This window comes from Perissodus microlepis, chromosome 13 (genome assembly GCF_051167445.1).
Source record: "Perissodus microlepis isolate ML-2025 ecotype Zambia chromosome 13, ASM5116744v1, whole genome shotgun sequence".
NCBI lineage: Eukaryota > Metazoa > Chordata > Actinopteri > Cichliformes > Cichlidae > Perissodus > Perissodus microlepis.
In genome coordinates this window covers 22234908-22249157 of record NC_140473.1, presented here as the reverse complement: position 1 = coordinate 22249157, position 14250 = coordinate 22234908, and the positions used below count along the sequence as shown (strand labels likewise).

The following is a 14250-nucleotide window of genomic DNA, read 5'->3' as shown; positions in this document are numbered from 1 at the left end:
CTTTTGGCTCGAACCCAAGAAATTTGAATTCTTACAGCTGAGGGAGGAGACTAGCAAGACACACTGATATGAAACACGTAGCTGTCAAAGAACATCTAATCGGGTTATAAACTCAGACCAGAGCTGCAAGTGACTTTCACCAGCACCTTTGAGTCTACTGGATGAAATTAAAGGGCATAATATAGCTGATTACATAAAATAAAACAGCTTCTAATGCTGTGAATATAAATATTAATTTTAAATGTTTTGAACAGTTGTGAGGCTTTGATTGATATGCATCTGCCTCTGGCATTTGTGCTAAATTGGTAACAGTAATTAAACAATAATTACAATATTTGTGCATTGATTTCTAGCATCAAGTACCATTTGCTTATGAACAGCCTGTCAAGAGTTATCAAATTACCATATGGCATTTAAACTAAAGCATTTGCTGCTATTTTCAAAAGTTTTACAGCTAATGTGATGATGACAGCAAAAAAAATCAAACTCAACACAAAGAGAGCGGATGCATGCAGGCCAGCTACATCTGCCCCACGAAAACAAAGCCTCCACACAGAAGAAGAGGAGGGGGGTCCGTTATCGGAAAACACTCGGCAGTTGTCTTACTTAGAGCAAAACCTGCCCATAAAATCTACCTCTTAGACAATACAGACTAAAAGAAGACCCGAGGGGTAGCATGTTTCCACTAAGATAAACAAAGCGTTCAGTGTGACCGACCTTCATTGATGTGCATCTTGTCTCGATTAGCCTCTGCCTGGCTACAAAAGGATGCAACTACCGGATAAAATCAGGTCAGTAGTAAACAATAGTATTGATCTGGAGTGAAGCAGTATGTGGCCGGTGTTTTTACAAGGGCAGCAAAGTGGCTATAGTCTGTGCGGCTTACAAAGGTGGAGCAGGGTAGGCTTGTCATGCCGCTGCTGACAATAGTAGCCATCCCGTTAGCCAAGAGGGAGTCAGACCAGTCTGTTTAGTCGTTAAAAGAGCCGGAGTGTTTTTTGTTTCCTAAATTTTACTCAGATTTAATACAGATTTAATGGTTTGAAAATTTGGGAGAATTTTCTATGAGCTCACTGAAAGAGGAAACTGACATCAGTGGACTGCAGAAGGAAAGCAAAAGCGACTCTTTATATTTTTTGTCTGCCGCAAACTTCACGTGAGTAACGGTCAACCACCTAGCTAAAACCATACTACGGACTGTCCACTGTATACTGTTCGCTAAGAAAAAAAATCAAGTACGCTCCACACTTACCCTTTCCTTAAAGATGTTTTTTGCTCTGTGACTGCGTGTGGAGCCCAGCCCTGTCGTTGCTTCAGTTCAGTCTGGCTCTATGCGGTGGCCTTCTCTTCCTCCGTTGCTCAGCAATAAGCTACTGACTCCCTGCAAAACAGCGGCGAGCGGACCAGCATCCTGAAAGAGGCGTCGAAGTGGCAAATAGGCCAATCGCTGCCTCCGGTCAGACGTTTCAAAATAAATGTCAAAGAGACAACGGGATACTCAGATTTGCGAGTTGAGGCGTCGATCATAATTTAAGTGGTGTTTTAAGTTTTATTCATACCGCTGTCACAGTATGGAAATCTGCTTCCGCTAAAAGGAAGTTGAGGTAGTTTTTAAAATTTTTTATTGCTATTCTTAGTCATCATTTCAGGGTGTTTTTTCCCCTCAAAATTAACTGGAAATTTTACGTTATTTTCTCGATTTATGTCATTTTGGAGTTATTTTCTCTGACTTTTTTCAGATAAAAACCTGACATTTTGATATGTGGATGGCAAATAATGTTGGGTTTTTTAGTGGTGGAAACGGGCTTCCGTAGTAGATAGCAATTTTTCAGTTTTGTTTTTTGTGATGTGATGTGATTGTGATGTTTTTAGTTTGCAAAAAGAATAGGTTGAAAAGAATGTACAGAATGTATGGTAATAAAAAATGGTAAATGATAAAGTTCATGAAACATCCTTCTTATTAGAGAAATTAGGATTAAAAGACAGCATTCATTCAACATTCAGACAGCAGTTCACCCCGAGTGATTGTGTCACTGCCAAACAAGCCCGTCAAGTATGGCCTAAAGATCTTCTAGGTTTGTGATACATGCATCCCCTATGCAATCTGAAATGGTTAACATAGGGAAACGAAAATGGAAAGAAAGGATAGAAGTTGATAAGAATCTGGGTGAAACCATTGTCCAGCAGTTGTGTAGTAGATTCAGAAAGACAAGAAGCAACATTGGCACAGATAATTATTTTCCTCCAGTGTACTCTTTCACCATGCCTCCTGGAGACACTTTTGTGGGGACTCTACATACATCCTTTATCTGATGAAGGCTTCTGAGTCCAGGGAGGCTTACAGCACAGAGTTTGCATTCAGTGGCAGCTTTACCATAGTCAGCTATGTCAGCAGAAAGAAATGGCTGTTGTACTCCTGAGCACGATGTATCACAACAAAATGGGGGATGAAAATACCAGAAAAGGGAAAAAACACTAATTAATCACATTTTATAACTAGGCCAAAGGAGGTGTAGATACTATGGACAAGATGGTTGGCACCTACACCTGCAAGTGTAAAACATAGAGATGGCCCATGGTGCTGTGTTACAACTTCACATTGAATTCAACAATGGTATTATCTGTGCTTGACAGGTCTTTCTCACTGAGCTCTCAAAGCAGCTTGAGACAACACATATGAAAAAATGAGTAGAAAGTTGCCCTCCGACTGCAAGGTGCGTGACTTTCACAGTTTAAGTTCCCCAGAAAGCTTTTAAATTACTTATTTATTTATTTGTGTATTTGATACTGAAATAAACGTAATATTCAGAACCACGCGCACAACTATAATCTCATGATCACCTGAGTTACACCAGAGGTTCAACCAAAGTCCTTCTCTCATGAGTTTCAACTAAAAAGTTCAATATGTTGTTCTAACTTATAAAGCCATATTGTGTGCATTGTGTACCTATCGATCCTTTGATATTTTGGGATATGTGAAACCATTCTTCGACAAAATATGCATGTAATAACCTGTGTGTATTTTGAATAATTTATTATGTGGGGAAAGTAAAAAAAAGAAAAAGAAAAAAAAGAAACTTGTATTTACAGTAATACCATATTTATGGAATTACTGTACTCTAAATTCAATGCTACTAAAAGCATTATAGAGATAAAGACTGATATCATAGATTACATTATTAAAAAATATAAGTAAGAAAGACATGACGAGTCATTTTAAAGCCATAAACCACTATAGCACTTTCCCAATAAAATTCCAAGCTCTTGCATCCTGTTAGGAATGAATGCATTTCAGGCACATGCCTGTATGTTAACACGTTTTCCACTTATAGATAGGTTAGCTGCTGGTGCAGTTGCAGACTAGTTCGTGATTCAAGGACTACAGTGTGAAATAAAACGTTACAGCCTATGAATACACACAGATATGGATTATTGTAGGACAGTCGCTCAGACTAACAATGCTCTCCAGATGGTAAAGTAGCTGACTGTGTACTGAGTGACTCAGAGGATTACACCGCATGTGAACCTCGTCTAAAATTCAAAATCCTGCGTTTTATTTTTAAAAGCGGATGTAATTTCCTGTTTTAGTGGAATTTCTCTGCCCAGCTTGACGGAGTTCATCTTCAGGAGCGCCTGCGTCCACAACTGCAACCGTGGATGCTTCCAACTCAACCAGAAGCGATGTCAGCCAGAACCGGGTGGGCGGGTTTCCTGGACTCGCACTGGTTACGTTCCGGGGTCTTTTGTTACAGTACCACTACATGGACTGTGCAGAGGTCATGCTGATAATGAAGGCTGTACCTGCTGCATGATAACCAGGAACCAAATTACTAGAGATTATCAAACTAATTAGGGATGTAGCACTACAAGAAAAACATCCACCGCTTTTAAAAAATATAAATTAAGGAGATCGATTAAATGGCAGTAACATATAAAAGATTCATATTTGTTCTGCTTCAAAAATGTGAGCTCAAAATGGAAATGCTCATTGCATAAACGTGAAAATTATACTTTTAAATTAGCATTACAGCCTCTTAGTTAATTGCATGTTTGTATGTATTGTATTATAATATTTAAAATACATTTTATGATGAATTAAAAATAAAATATAATAATAATATATGTAATAAAATGTATGTTATCTGATACTGTCTATGATTTTATACCGTCTAAAAATTCAAACTCGAAAACGGTTCAGCCCTGTTTTGTCTGACACACTGACGCAATGACGCCCCCTCCCTGTTGGCGTAAAGGCACTCGTTTTTATGTATGGCAGTGCCGCCGGGAAAAGCGGAACGTTTTTTCATGTTTATTTTTGAACTGTACCCTTTTATGTATTATTGTTAAAATATTATTTTTTTGTTTATTTAATGGTTGTTATTTAATGATTTCGATTGCATAGGACATTTGTAAGTTAGAGTTTAATTTTGTTTTAATTTTAAGGTTTGATGGTGACTACAACATTTTATTAAGTTGTAGCTTTATGTATTGGTTACATTTTATACTCTAATTCTTATTTATTTGATAAGATATTAAATGTGCTGAGAGAACAACACACTTTTAAGCTTTTTAATGGGTTTACTTTATGTTAACACGACGGGAGATTTCGTTTACGGGGGGTACAATAACAGAAATCGAACGACCCCCGGCCGTTTGAAGCAGGCGCAGTAATACGCTGCTAGTGCAGCTGTTGTTAGCGAATGGACATGCAACATGGACGATCCGCGGGACGTTCAAACTTCCAAGAAAAATGGGGGCTCCAGGTCATTGTTTTTGGCCGGCTCCGCGGTGGATATGGAGATTAAACGAAAGAAAATACGACAGAGTACTTTATTCCTACAAACAGAGGTATGGGCGGTACGACAGTGATTGTTTCGTATGATTTACCCAATGGAGTGGTCCGAGTGGGTGCAAAGTGCACGTCAAACACGGGAATGCTGATCTTTTTAATTCACATGGCTTTAATAACATAGTTTCATGTGCTGCGACTTGACTTGCTAACGCCCTTCTCAAGCTGGATTTCAACCCTCCAGGGCAAAGCTAGTTCGGGGCAGTGCCCCTTTTGTCAATATTCACTTCCCTGAAACCATATTCGTGTACGCTGCATCATCATTGTATGTTTGCTTCCTTCTAATACTGCTCCAACTAATCTCCCTGCAGGCAAAGAGCATGCAGCCGTGCCTTAGTCTTCTGAAAGACACTCTCCAGATAGTAGAGGATATGAATTTGTTGTACATACGACAGATTTCTAAGAAGCTACAGGTGCATATTGTTGATTGTGATATGGAGAATGATGATGTTTGTGTTATATTAGATGTGATTATAACAGACATCATCAAACTTCATTTAGTTAGAATATGTCTGCTGCATGCCTGCCAGTTTTCACTTGTTTTGTGCTTTTCGAAATGCCAATCGTACATTTCCAAACTCCATCTTTGCCATTAAAACTGCTACCCGAGACAACTTATTAATCTCATTCAGCTGGCATTACCATCTAACCCCTTCATGCATGCATCATTACGTCACCGAAAGGTTGGTCTTGAGTTTGTGATTTCAAGCTTATCAAGTAATTTGAAACATCACCAGTGTATCATCTTAACTGTGATGGTAGTTACTAGTGGGGCTAATGTGTCAAATGATTGCAAGTCCACCAAAGGGTCCAAAAATTGTAGGGAAATCAGTTTTTCACAAAAAATGCTTAATATTGAGATTCCAGCATTCCTACAAAGGAATGTAAATGTATGAAAAGTTAAAAGTATTTCTAAATGTTGATTAATTATTTGAGGTCCGAATCAGTTTTTATTGTAATACATGAGCAGATTTTTCCTAAATCTTTCATCTGACATATGCTCTCATTAAAACAATAAATAAAAAGACTAAAACTAAATAAACAATAAACACTAAACTGAAAAAATAAAACTAACTGAAAGTAAACTAAAAGAATAACACCCAAAAGGTTGAGTCTGTTCATCTGGATGTAGCATTAAAGAATAACAAAAAAAATCAGTAATTAAAAATAAAAAATAATTAGAAAATACCATGAAATATTGACTGATATGGCCCACTTGTGATCAGATGTGTTTGGACACCCTTGGGCAAGAAGATTTCCCAACCGCCATGATGTTTAACATCTGTCTTTTGTATTAAACCCAGAAAATGTTAGTTCTGTTGGTGCCAGAGTGACCTTGGATTTTGTTTAACAACTGCTTTTCTTTAAAAATACCATATAAGGTAAAAACATGAAAAAAATGTAGGTCTGCTGTGTCTTAAGGCGATAAAAACAATAAAATAAAACTTTTCAGCGAAACAAAATACAAGTTATCATATACACAAACAGATGTGCGCACACAAAGAGCTGTTCAGTTTAAGCCTATGAGAATAAAGGTTTTAAGTTTGTTTTTGAATGTAGACCAAGTTCCAATTGTCCTCAGGTCAGCACGCTGCTTGTTCCAAAGAACATCACCACAGTAACTGAAAGCACCCTCAGCACGCTTCTGTCCAATTCTGGGAACAGTTAAAAGATCTGCACCTGATGACCTGAAAGGTCTAATTGGGCTATAAACTCTGAGGAAGTCAGAGGGGGTAAACCACTGAGTGCTTTATAAGCTACACAATGTGAAGTGGACTAAAAGACTGAAAGAAAATTCTGTTAATCTAAAAAGCAATTTCCATAAGTTTGCATAACTAATGAAAACCTTTGCTGTGATGCCACTCATGTCCAAGCTTTTGTTGTCTGATGCACTAACACAATAGAAAACGTCATAGAAAAGTTGCCAGTCTGTTCTTTTTTGACACTTGTTCATTCTTGTCTGTCTGTCCACAAAGACAACTAACATACAGGAGAAACTTGACTTTGAGATGCGAATGCGAGAGGGGGCCTACAAGCTGCTGCTCGCTTGCAGTAAGAGAGAACAGGTACTAAATGCTTCCAAGAACATGTTTACCTGCAACGCCCGGATAAAGGCATATCTCTCTCAGCTGCAGAAGAAAAAAGAGGAAGAGGACATGATGGGGGGAGTCGGCAGGTGGGGAGATTGATGCTTATGGCTCAGTCTTGTTCAGTTTGAGTCTACATTACTGTTGTGTGTGTGTGTGTGTGTGTGTGTAATTGTATATCCAATTGATATATATTAACTTTGATGGGGAGGGTGAAACAATTGTCCTGTCACTAATGAAAGAACTGAGCGGGTTTTGGACAGAGGTTTTTAAAATGTATTTTTAAAATAACAAAATCCAGGAAGTCTTGTTAGATGTGTCTAAAATCTTAATCATGCAGCGATTCCATCCTTTTTTGTAAATGTACATACAGTTTATTTGTTTTGTTAAATTAAATACATTACACACATTTTGATCTATTGTAATGGTAAATTCCAAATTTTATTCCAGACCTTCAGATCTAATTTCAGCTGACCGTTTGCCCTGTAATGGAACAATTGCTTTGTCAGGTAAGATTGCTCATCTTTTATTCAGAATAAATCAGCACCGCACATCTAAAACTATGCAACGATTACATTTAGTTGCAACATTTTGCTCCCTGAGTTAATTTTTCTTTTTAATTAACTTTCTGCAAACTTAGGGCTGCGCATACCTTTGATGTGGAGGGACTCAGACCACTTTAACAACAGAGGGAGTAAGTTTGCTCTTTGTTATCTTTCATGCCTCATGTTCAGCTTTGCCTCCTGTAATATTTGTACATACTGGCTGTACTAATGCATACTGTACATCCATGACATTTGTTAGGTTCTCGCAGGGTGGCTGTGTTCTGTCTGATGCAGATTGGCTCAGAAGTGTTTGACACTGAAATGGTGGTGGTGGATAGATCAGTCACTGACATCTGCTTTGAGGGAATTACCATCTTGTAAGTGTTTTTGTGCTTATGTAATATGCAAAGTAGTACTCTCTGAACTGCTGCACTCCACCCTTTAAGTGGATGTATGTCTATTTTATAGATTTATATATAAGGGAAATCTAAAAGTATTTAATGAAATTTTCATCTAGTATATGTATAATGTATATTGTGTCGCTTCAGCCCTGGTTTGTTAATATGTTTTAATGGTTATGCTCTTATTAAAATCCCCACCCTTAGTAAAGAAGCAGTTCCTCAGTTTGAGCTGAAGGTGGAGTTGTGGAGCTGTGCCCTAGAGGAGGAGCTCACACTGGTAAACACACCAAAGAAACTGGCTAAGAAGCTCCGCAACTCCTTTGGAAAAAGCTCTGGGAGGAAGCTCTGCTCTCTGCTGGACACTCCAGACCCTGACACCTTCCTACAGCACAACCCAATACCATCGTATGTATTGTGCTGTCATTAAATACTTTATAGGCTCTTGGCTCAAGATTTTTTACAATAACTCTACAATGACTGGTTAGTGGAAGCAGGACTGTTGGGCCAGAGCTTGTTAGGGTTTTGAAAACAAACTCTGTTCCCGTGTTTAGCTTTTAGGTAATCATGATTTATTTTTTTGTCATAATAAAAATAAGAATTTTATTAAAATGAGCAGAAAAGCATAGTTTAAACCATTTAGATTATTAATTTGGACTTCTCAGCTGAAAGTATCTCAAGTATCACCTGTTCACTGGGATATAATTTACAAAAATATAGGTTATGTGTACATTTTATAAGTTGAATTGTCTTCATTATCTTTACTGTTATTGTTAAATTTAAACATGGCAATATTTCCCCTGAAAAGTCAGCATGCTCTACTTGAAGACTGCTAAAATGTTCATATGTGTCTTGTACTTGTAACAGTGGAGCCAAATACAGCCTGTTGGCCTACACAACGCTGTGTCTGCCCGAGGCTGAAGGCAGCTTTCAGTCTCACTCCCTTATTGTCCTCCAAGATGGTGAGAAGCAAAACACACCATTTTATATCTGGGGATATGAAATGCTTATGCTTTTTAACTCCTGATTTCATTCTGGAATAGTAATGATAGATATTTTTTAACATCACTTAAATCTAAACCTCCATTTAAACAAAATGAAGAGTGATGAAATGGAAAGTTAGGGCTTGGGCAGGTTGTCTTTCTTTCTGTTAAAAAGAAGTTCTTCCTCCTTACTATGTGACATGTGCTTGCTCATAGGGGATCATCTAATCACTGGGATTCTCTGTATATATTTTAGGAATTTTACCTCAAGCTTTTGGTACAAGTTTGCACAGTTTACATTATGGGGTTTTTACCCTTCATTTATAAAAAGCTGATGGTGCATGGACGCCCAAGTTTGTGAGTGCAATAATCTGAGAACGAGGCGATGTAAGAGTTTGACCTCAAGGTTGAGGTCAGAGGCTAAGTTTTCTGAAGCGCTTATGAGCACAATAAATCGAGAACGTTGTCACCGAGGAGTTTCAAAATGATACCGTAGTTGCATCTGCTAGGAAGCTGAGGGGAAACACTGGGGCTTTTGTTACAGGAGAATGTATGAGTTGTAATAACGTATTTGTCCTTTTTAGAACTGAATTATTTTTAAATTAACTTTATTTCTTCCATATAGTACAAGGTAACTTATTACAGTTTTCTGGTTGCTTTTCATCGTCCTTACAGCTGAGTGGTCCTCTTGGCTTCCACTTTATGGTAACCTCTGCTGCCGGTTAGTGGCTCAGCCTGCCTGTATGACACAGACCATGATGGCCGGTTACCTGAGCCAGAAGGTGTGTTCATTGTTATTTTGTAATGATAGCAATAAGCTCCATCACTGATTCTCTAGTGTCTTAGTATTTATTTGTATTCTGCTGATTTACAGCAAAGTGTGGAAGGCATGAGCCGCTGCTGCAGTCTTTACTGCGTGCTGAGTGCCGGCTTTTTGTCTTGTTTCTTCACTCCAGAAGAAATTGATGCTAAAATACAACCCATTCTCAAACTACCCATTAATAAGGTAAGAGACACTAAGAAAAATGTTGAATTACTTGATAAACATTAATGTTAGCAATTTCTTGTTCTGTTGCATCATTTTATAACACAAGACTGGAAGAACAAACTTTTCTAAAACTCTGCATAAGATGAGGCTTTGTGGTTACCCCTGTTAAACTTCATTATCTGTTTCAATTGTGCTGTCTGGAAAGAGAAGTTAAACATCAGATTCATTGTTATTGATTTAAATCTCAATTCACCTTTTCCCTAACATTTGCAGAGTAACCAAAATATAAAATACCAAATTACTCACCGCGATACGGCTTGGAGCGTTGGCATTTTGCTGTGGAATTAATTTTCTTCTGCAATATCAGCGATGTAATTTTTAATGCACTAACTCGCACAGAGGTGTGATTTGTATTCTGTTAGTGATTTTCAGCTTGTAATAGGTTACTTTTGCTTTTTTTGTGCAGGACACCCGGATCCGAGTGTTGGAGAAGGAATCAGCAGGCCACAAATCTAGGAGTCTGTCCATCATTAACCCTTCACCAGAGGGATCGCAGTCCATCGTCTTCACCACAGACACCAGGGAAGCGCTGGAGGACTGGGTGGAAGCCCTCCACCAGCACCATTATGATCAGAGTGAGTGTTATGTGATCATGCAGCACCACCATTTGTATATGAAAACACATGTTTATGTAAAGGGTTTCGTGTGTGTTTGCCATTATAAAAGAGAAACTGGAGTGTGGACTAGTCTGCGCAGGAAAAGTGGTTGCACATACACTTAGCTAAATTTTAAGAACAGATGGTATAGGTCTTATCATCTCATGCCTATCCTTGTTTATGACCAGGCCAGTGGATGCACTGCTGTGACCAGCTAATGAAGATCGAAGTCGCATCTCCACGGAAACCATCACTTTTTCTCTCTAAGCAAGCAGACTCTGTTTACAACGACCTGAGTGAGTAGAGTAATTGGAAAGAGTCACTGAAGTGAGTTAGACGGAGGTTAATATTTTGCCGACTGTTTGATGATGCGGATTTAACAGGATTTATATTTACACATACTCATTTTAAGACGGTGTAATGCGAGTGCTCACGGCAAATAAGACACTCACTGAAAAAGAATACCCACAATACATTAATTTTCAGTGGTGAAGCATGTTAATAAGATACTTTTTCAAGCAAAATATAATGCTGCAATCTGAGCCTTTGTGATGCTTTATTATATTTTAATAGTACATCAGGGAAAACACTTGATTTTGGTGTTTATTTATTTCCCTTACAGGTATAAATTCACCAGGCAAGTTTGAGAGCATCACTGATATTATCCACAATAAAATTGAGGAGACAGATGGGCACTTCCTTATTGGCCATGAAGAGGAGAAAGAGGCACCTAACTGGTCCAGTCTGTTTGATGGTTCCCATTCAGTGGTAGTGCAGAAGGGTATTCTGTCCCAGAGCAAAACCTCCACCCCTTGTTCGAGCCCCAATCCCAGCAACAGCAGCTGTACTACCAACAGCAGCAAGAAGCGACGCGCTCCACCTCCTCCCCCTGACAGAGAGCCTTATGTTGCTCCCACCCGCCCAGCCAGACCTCCTCTCCCTGCCTCTCTTCATCAGCACCCTCCTCCCTCATACCAGGAGAAGGAGAATTCTAGCACTAGCACTTCACGTCCAATCACAAGGTCCAAAACAGGCAGACCATCTCTGGATGCCAAGTTTTCTGCCATCATCCAGCAGCTCCAGCGGAATAATGCTGGAGGAGCCACCGCCTCAAGTCGAAAAAATGCTCCTCTGGGCGTGCTCAGTGTACACCCACAAGGTCAGCCCCAGCCCCCCCTCCAACAGCTGGACTACCAAAACCACCACACCCAAACCCCTGAGACCACAGCTGATCATGGCTTTGTGAGAGCCACTGATGGTCCTGGTCCTGGTCCTGTTCCCGCACCACGGAGCAAACTGAGGAAGTCTTTCAGAGAGAGGATGAACCTTAAAGCGTTGTAACCCCAACCTTAGATCAGATCTAGAGTGAGGTAACCTTACTACTAATACAGATACCTGTCACACTTTATCAACTGAGCTGGGTAACGCTGCTAAAATCAAATATAGCACTATAGAACTAACTGAGGAGTGATGATAATTCGTCATGATCGGTGATGATATTTGGGCTTGACTGTTGGTGTGGTCCTTAATAGAATACTTCATCATTTGGGAAATGTGATTTGCTGACAGTTTGGTGGGAAAAATTCAATACTACTCTCATATATACAGGAAGGAGCTTGAGCCAGGACATTTAGTTTAGATTAGGAAGGTTATAAAGCTGAAAATGCAAAGACGAATTTTCTCGATAGGTAATAAATGTGTTTACCTGCACATTTCTCTCAATCAAATATTTTAAATAAAACAATAAGGTTAAAAGGAGAGTAATGTCAGAAGCAGTGACTCACTGGAATGGGCATGACACAGCTCAGCGAAGTCACGCCAGCACAAAACGAGTGTTAGTTAATATTTTAACTTTAGATGTGAGTGTAGGTAGTTTTTACCTTTGGACAGTCTTCAGCCCGAGCTCCAGCTTCATACTGACTGCACAAATCTTACTCAACAATGAAACACATAAGCATAGTTCCAAAAATGTGTAACGGTTGTTTGCCATAAAGGGTGGGTAGGTGATGACGCCACGTTTGAGTTTACACCTTAGTTTGCAATATCAGGACTATGTGTATAAATTTCCTGCTCCTCTTTCCCTTTCTAAACCTTCCATGTGCAGCTAACCCACAGATGAAATTAAAAGCTGAATGCTGGCTTATACACCACTACCACCATCATCAATCGCACTAAAATGGAAAGGCTTATTTCTTTGCTCTGCCACTGGAACATGGATTGAAGAAAGAGCTTTTGAAAAGGCGCCCAAATTGGAATCGATCCATTGGCCGACTGAGGACGAGTCATTCCTTTTGGAACTATTGACTTATTCTACTTACTGTGATGACTTTATGACCACTATAGCTGAATTTAAGGAACAGAATTTTAAGAGCAATTGCAGGCACTAATGTGACATTCCCCCGAGGTCTTAATAATAGTGTGACCTTGGTTTTCAGTGGCTACACAGTATGTCCAACATAATTTAACACTACAGCCAATATATGCTATGAACATTATTGAATGAATGAGTCTTTTGAGTAGCTGAAATAATGAATGCCCTTGTGTGTGTGTTTTGAACATATCCAGTACTGCCAGCCACTAAATATCTCAGCCACTTAGTGATATTGTGTTGAAGAATGGTCGTCATAATTACACACAGTGTGCAAAACATTAGACTTTGCTCCCTTCACAATCTAGATGAAGCATTATAGTGAAAGCTGCAGTCCATGTTTTCTTAAATCTCACCCTCCATACTCTGTTTAATTTAGAGGGAAAGATGTAGATTTAGGAGGAGGTGGATTACAGACAGGTTTAGTTTAAGCCTTGAAAGGGAAAAAGGGAGAGAAGAGTACAGAAAGCGCTGCAGCTTGATTTTTAGCAGTGTGTCAAATGCTTTTTGTTTGATGTGTATTACTGATGCATTAGTCACTTTGATCTTGTACTGTATACACTTGGAAACATAAGAGAGGGTTTGAGGCTAGAACAGCACACCATCAGTTTTCGCTGATGAGAACAGTGGTTATGTCTCAGACCCCGTGATTATCAAAATAATTACATTGCACGTCCTACATTTCCCCCCCCCCTCAACATCTTGGCCATTTTCAGGTACACTAGGTATGCTTGAGAAATGCATAGAAGTACCACTAGCAGGTACTCTGAAAGCTGTGTTATTTTGGACAACTGACTGTGTAGCTCTGGTGAAACTAATTGCATGAAAATATATCATCTTTTAACGGAGCCAAATTTGCTTTCATTTTATGAATTTATAATCGGTTTATATAAATAAAAACAGCATCTTGGATTTGTATTTTTTTTTTTTTTTTTTTTACTGTTTTTGATCAAAATATTTTGTAGTTTTTTACATTAGTATTGTCCTCTGATCTCAATGTTTGTTGTTTAGCATGTTAATTATTTAGACTTTTAGTGGCACTTAATTTTATGTATTGCAACATAGCTATTCATTAATCATGTCCCACTGCAGTGTAATTTGCGTATAGTGCAATGTTAAAAAAAAATATTGTAGTTAATGTTTCTCAAAAGGTGCAATTTTCTTCTCACTCTGTTGTCTTGGAAGCTCACCGTGTTTTTTATGATTGCTGATCTGCAATAAAACGGCCTACATTCCACCCTGGTGAGGCTGCTTTATTTTTGCTGAGCTTGGAAGTATTACTGAATATTTTTCATGTTAAAGGTTTACCAGGGGGTGGCAATAAAAGTCAAAGCATAGCTTTTATTGCAACCTAGTACACATCCCATAGAGATACA

General features: G+C 38.8%; 2 protein-coding genes across 9 annotated transcripts in view; one reads left to right on the top strand and one right to left on the bottom strand.

Annotated features, from left to right (window-relative positions):
• Positions 1–1420, bottom strand: part of cep170aa (centrosomal protein 170Aa) — a 39206-nt gene extending 37786 nt beyond the window's left edge. For 3 of the 6 annotated variants that reach the window (XM_084948037.1, XM_084948040.1, XM_084948038.1), the window contains exon 1: positions 1253–1420. The gene's annotated coding sequence lies outside the window, so the exon portion shown is untranslated. The remainder of the gene's footprint in view (positions 1–1252) is intronic. The other 3 variants (XM_084948039.1, XM_084948042.1, XM_084948043.1) reach the window with 1 other exon arrangement.
• Positions 588–14111, top strand: rtkn2 (rhotekin 2). 3 transcript variants are annotated; one of them, XM_084948049.1, is made up of 13 exons: positions 4615–4848; positions 5161–5262; positions 6826–7025; positions 7387–7445; positions 7577–7630; positions 7741–7858; positions 8087–8287; positions 8747–8841; positions 9538–9644; positions 9737–9868; positions 10317–10485; positions 10695–10802; positions 11129–14111. In XM_084948049.1, exons 1-13 carry the CDS (start codon positions 4714–4716, stop codon positions 11845–11847), a joined length of 2199 nt encoding a protein of 732 aa, XP_084804175.1. In that variant the 5' UTR covers positions 4615–4713; the 3' UTR covers positions 11848–14111. The 3 variants fall into 3 exon arrangements, with proteins under 3 accessions (XP_084804174.1, XP_084804175.1, XP_084804173.1); XM_084948048.1 differs by lacking the exons at positions 4615–4848; positions 5161–5262 and adding an exon at positions 588–791; XM_084948047.1 differs by lacking the exon at positions 5161–5262.
• Positions 14112–14250: the final 139 nt, after the last annotated feature.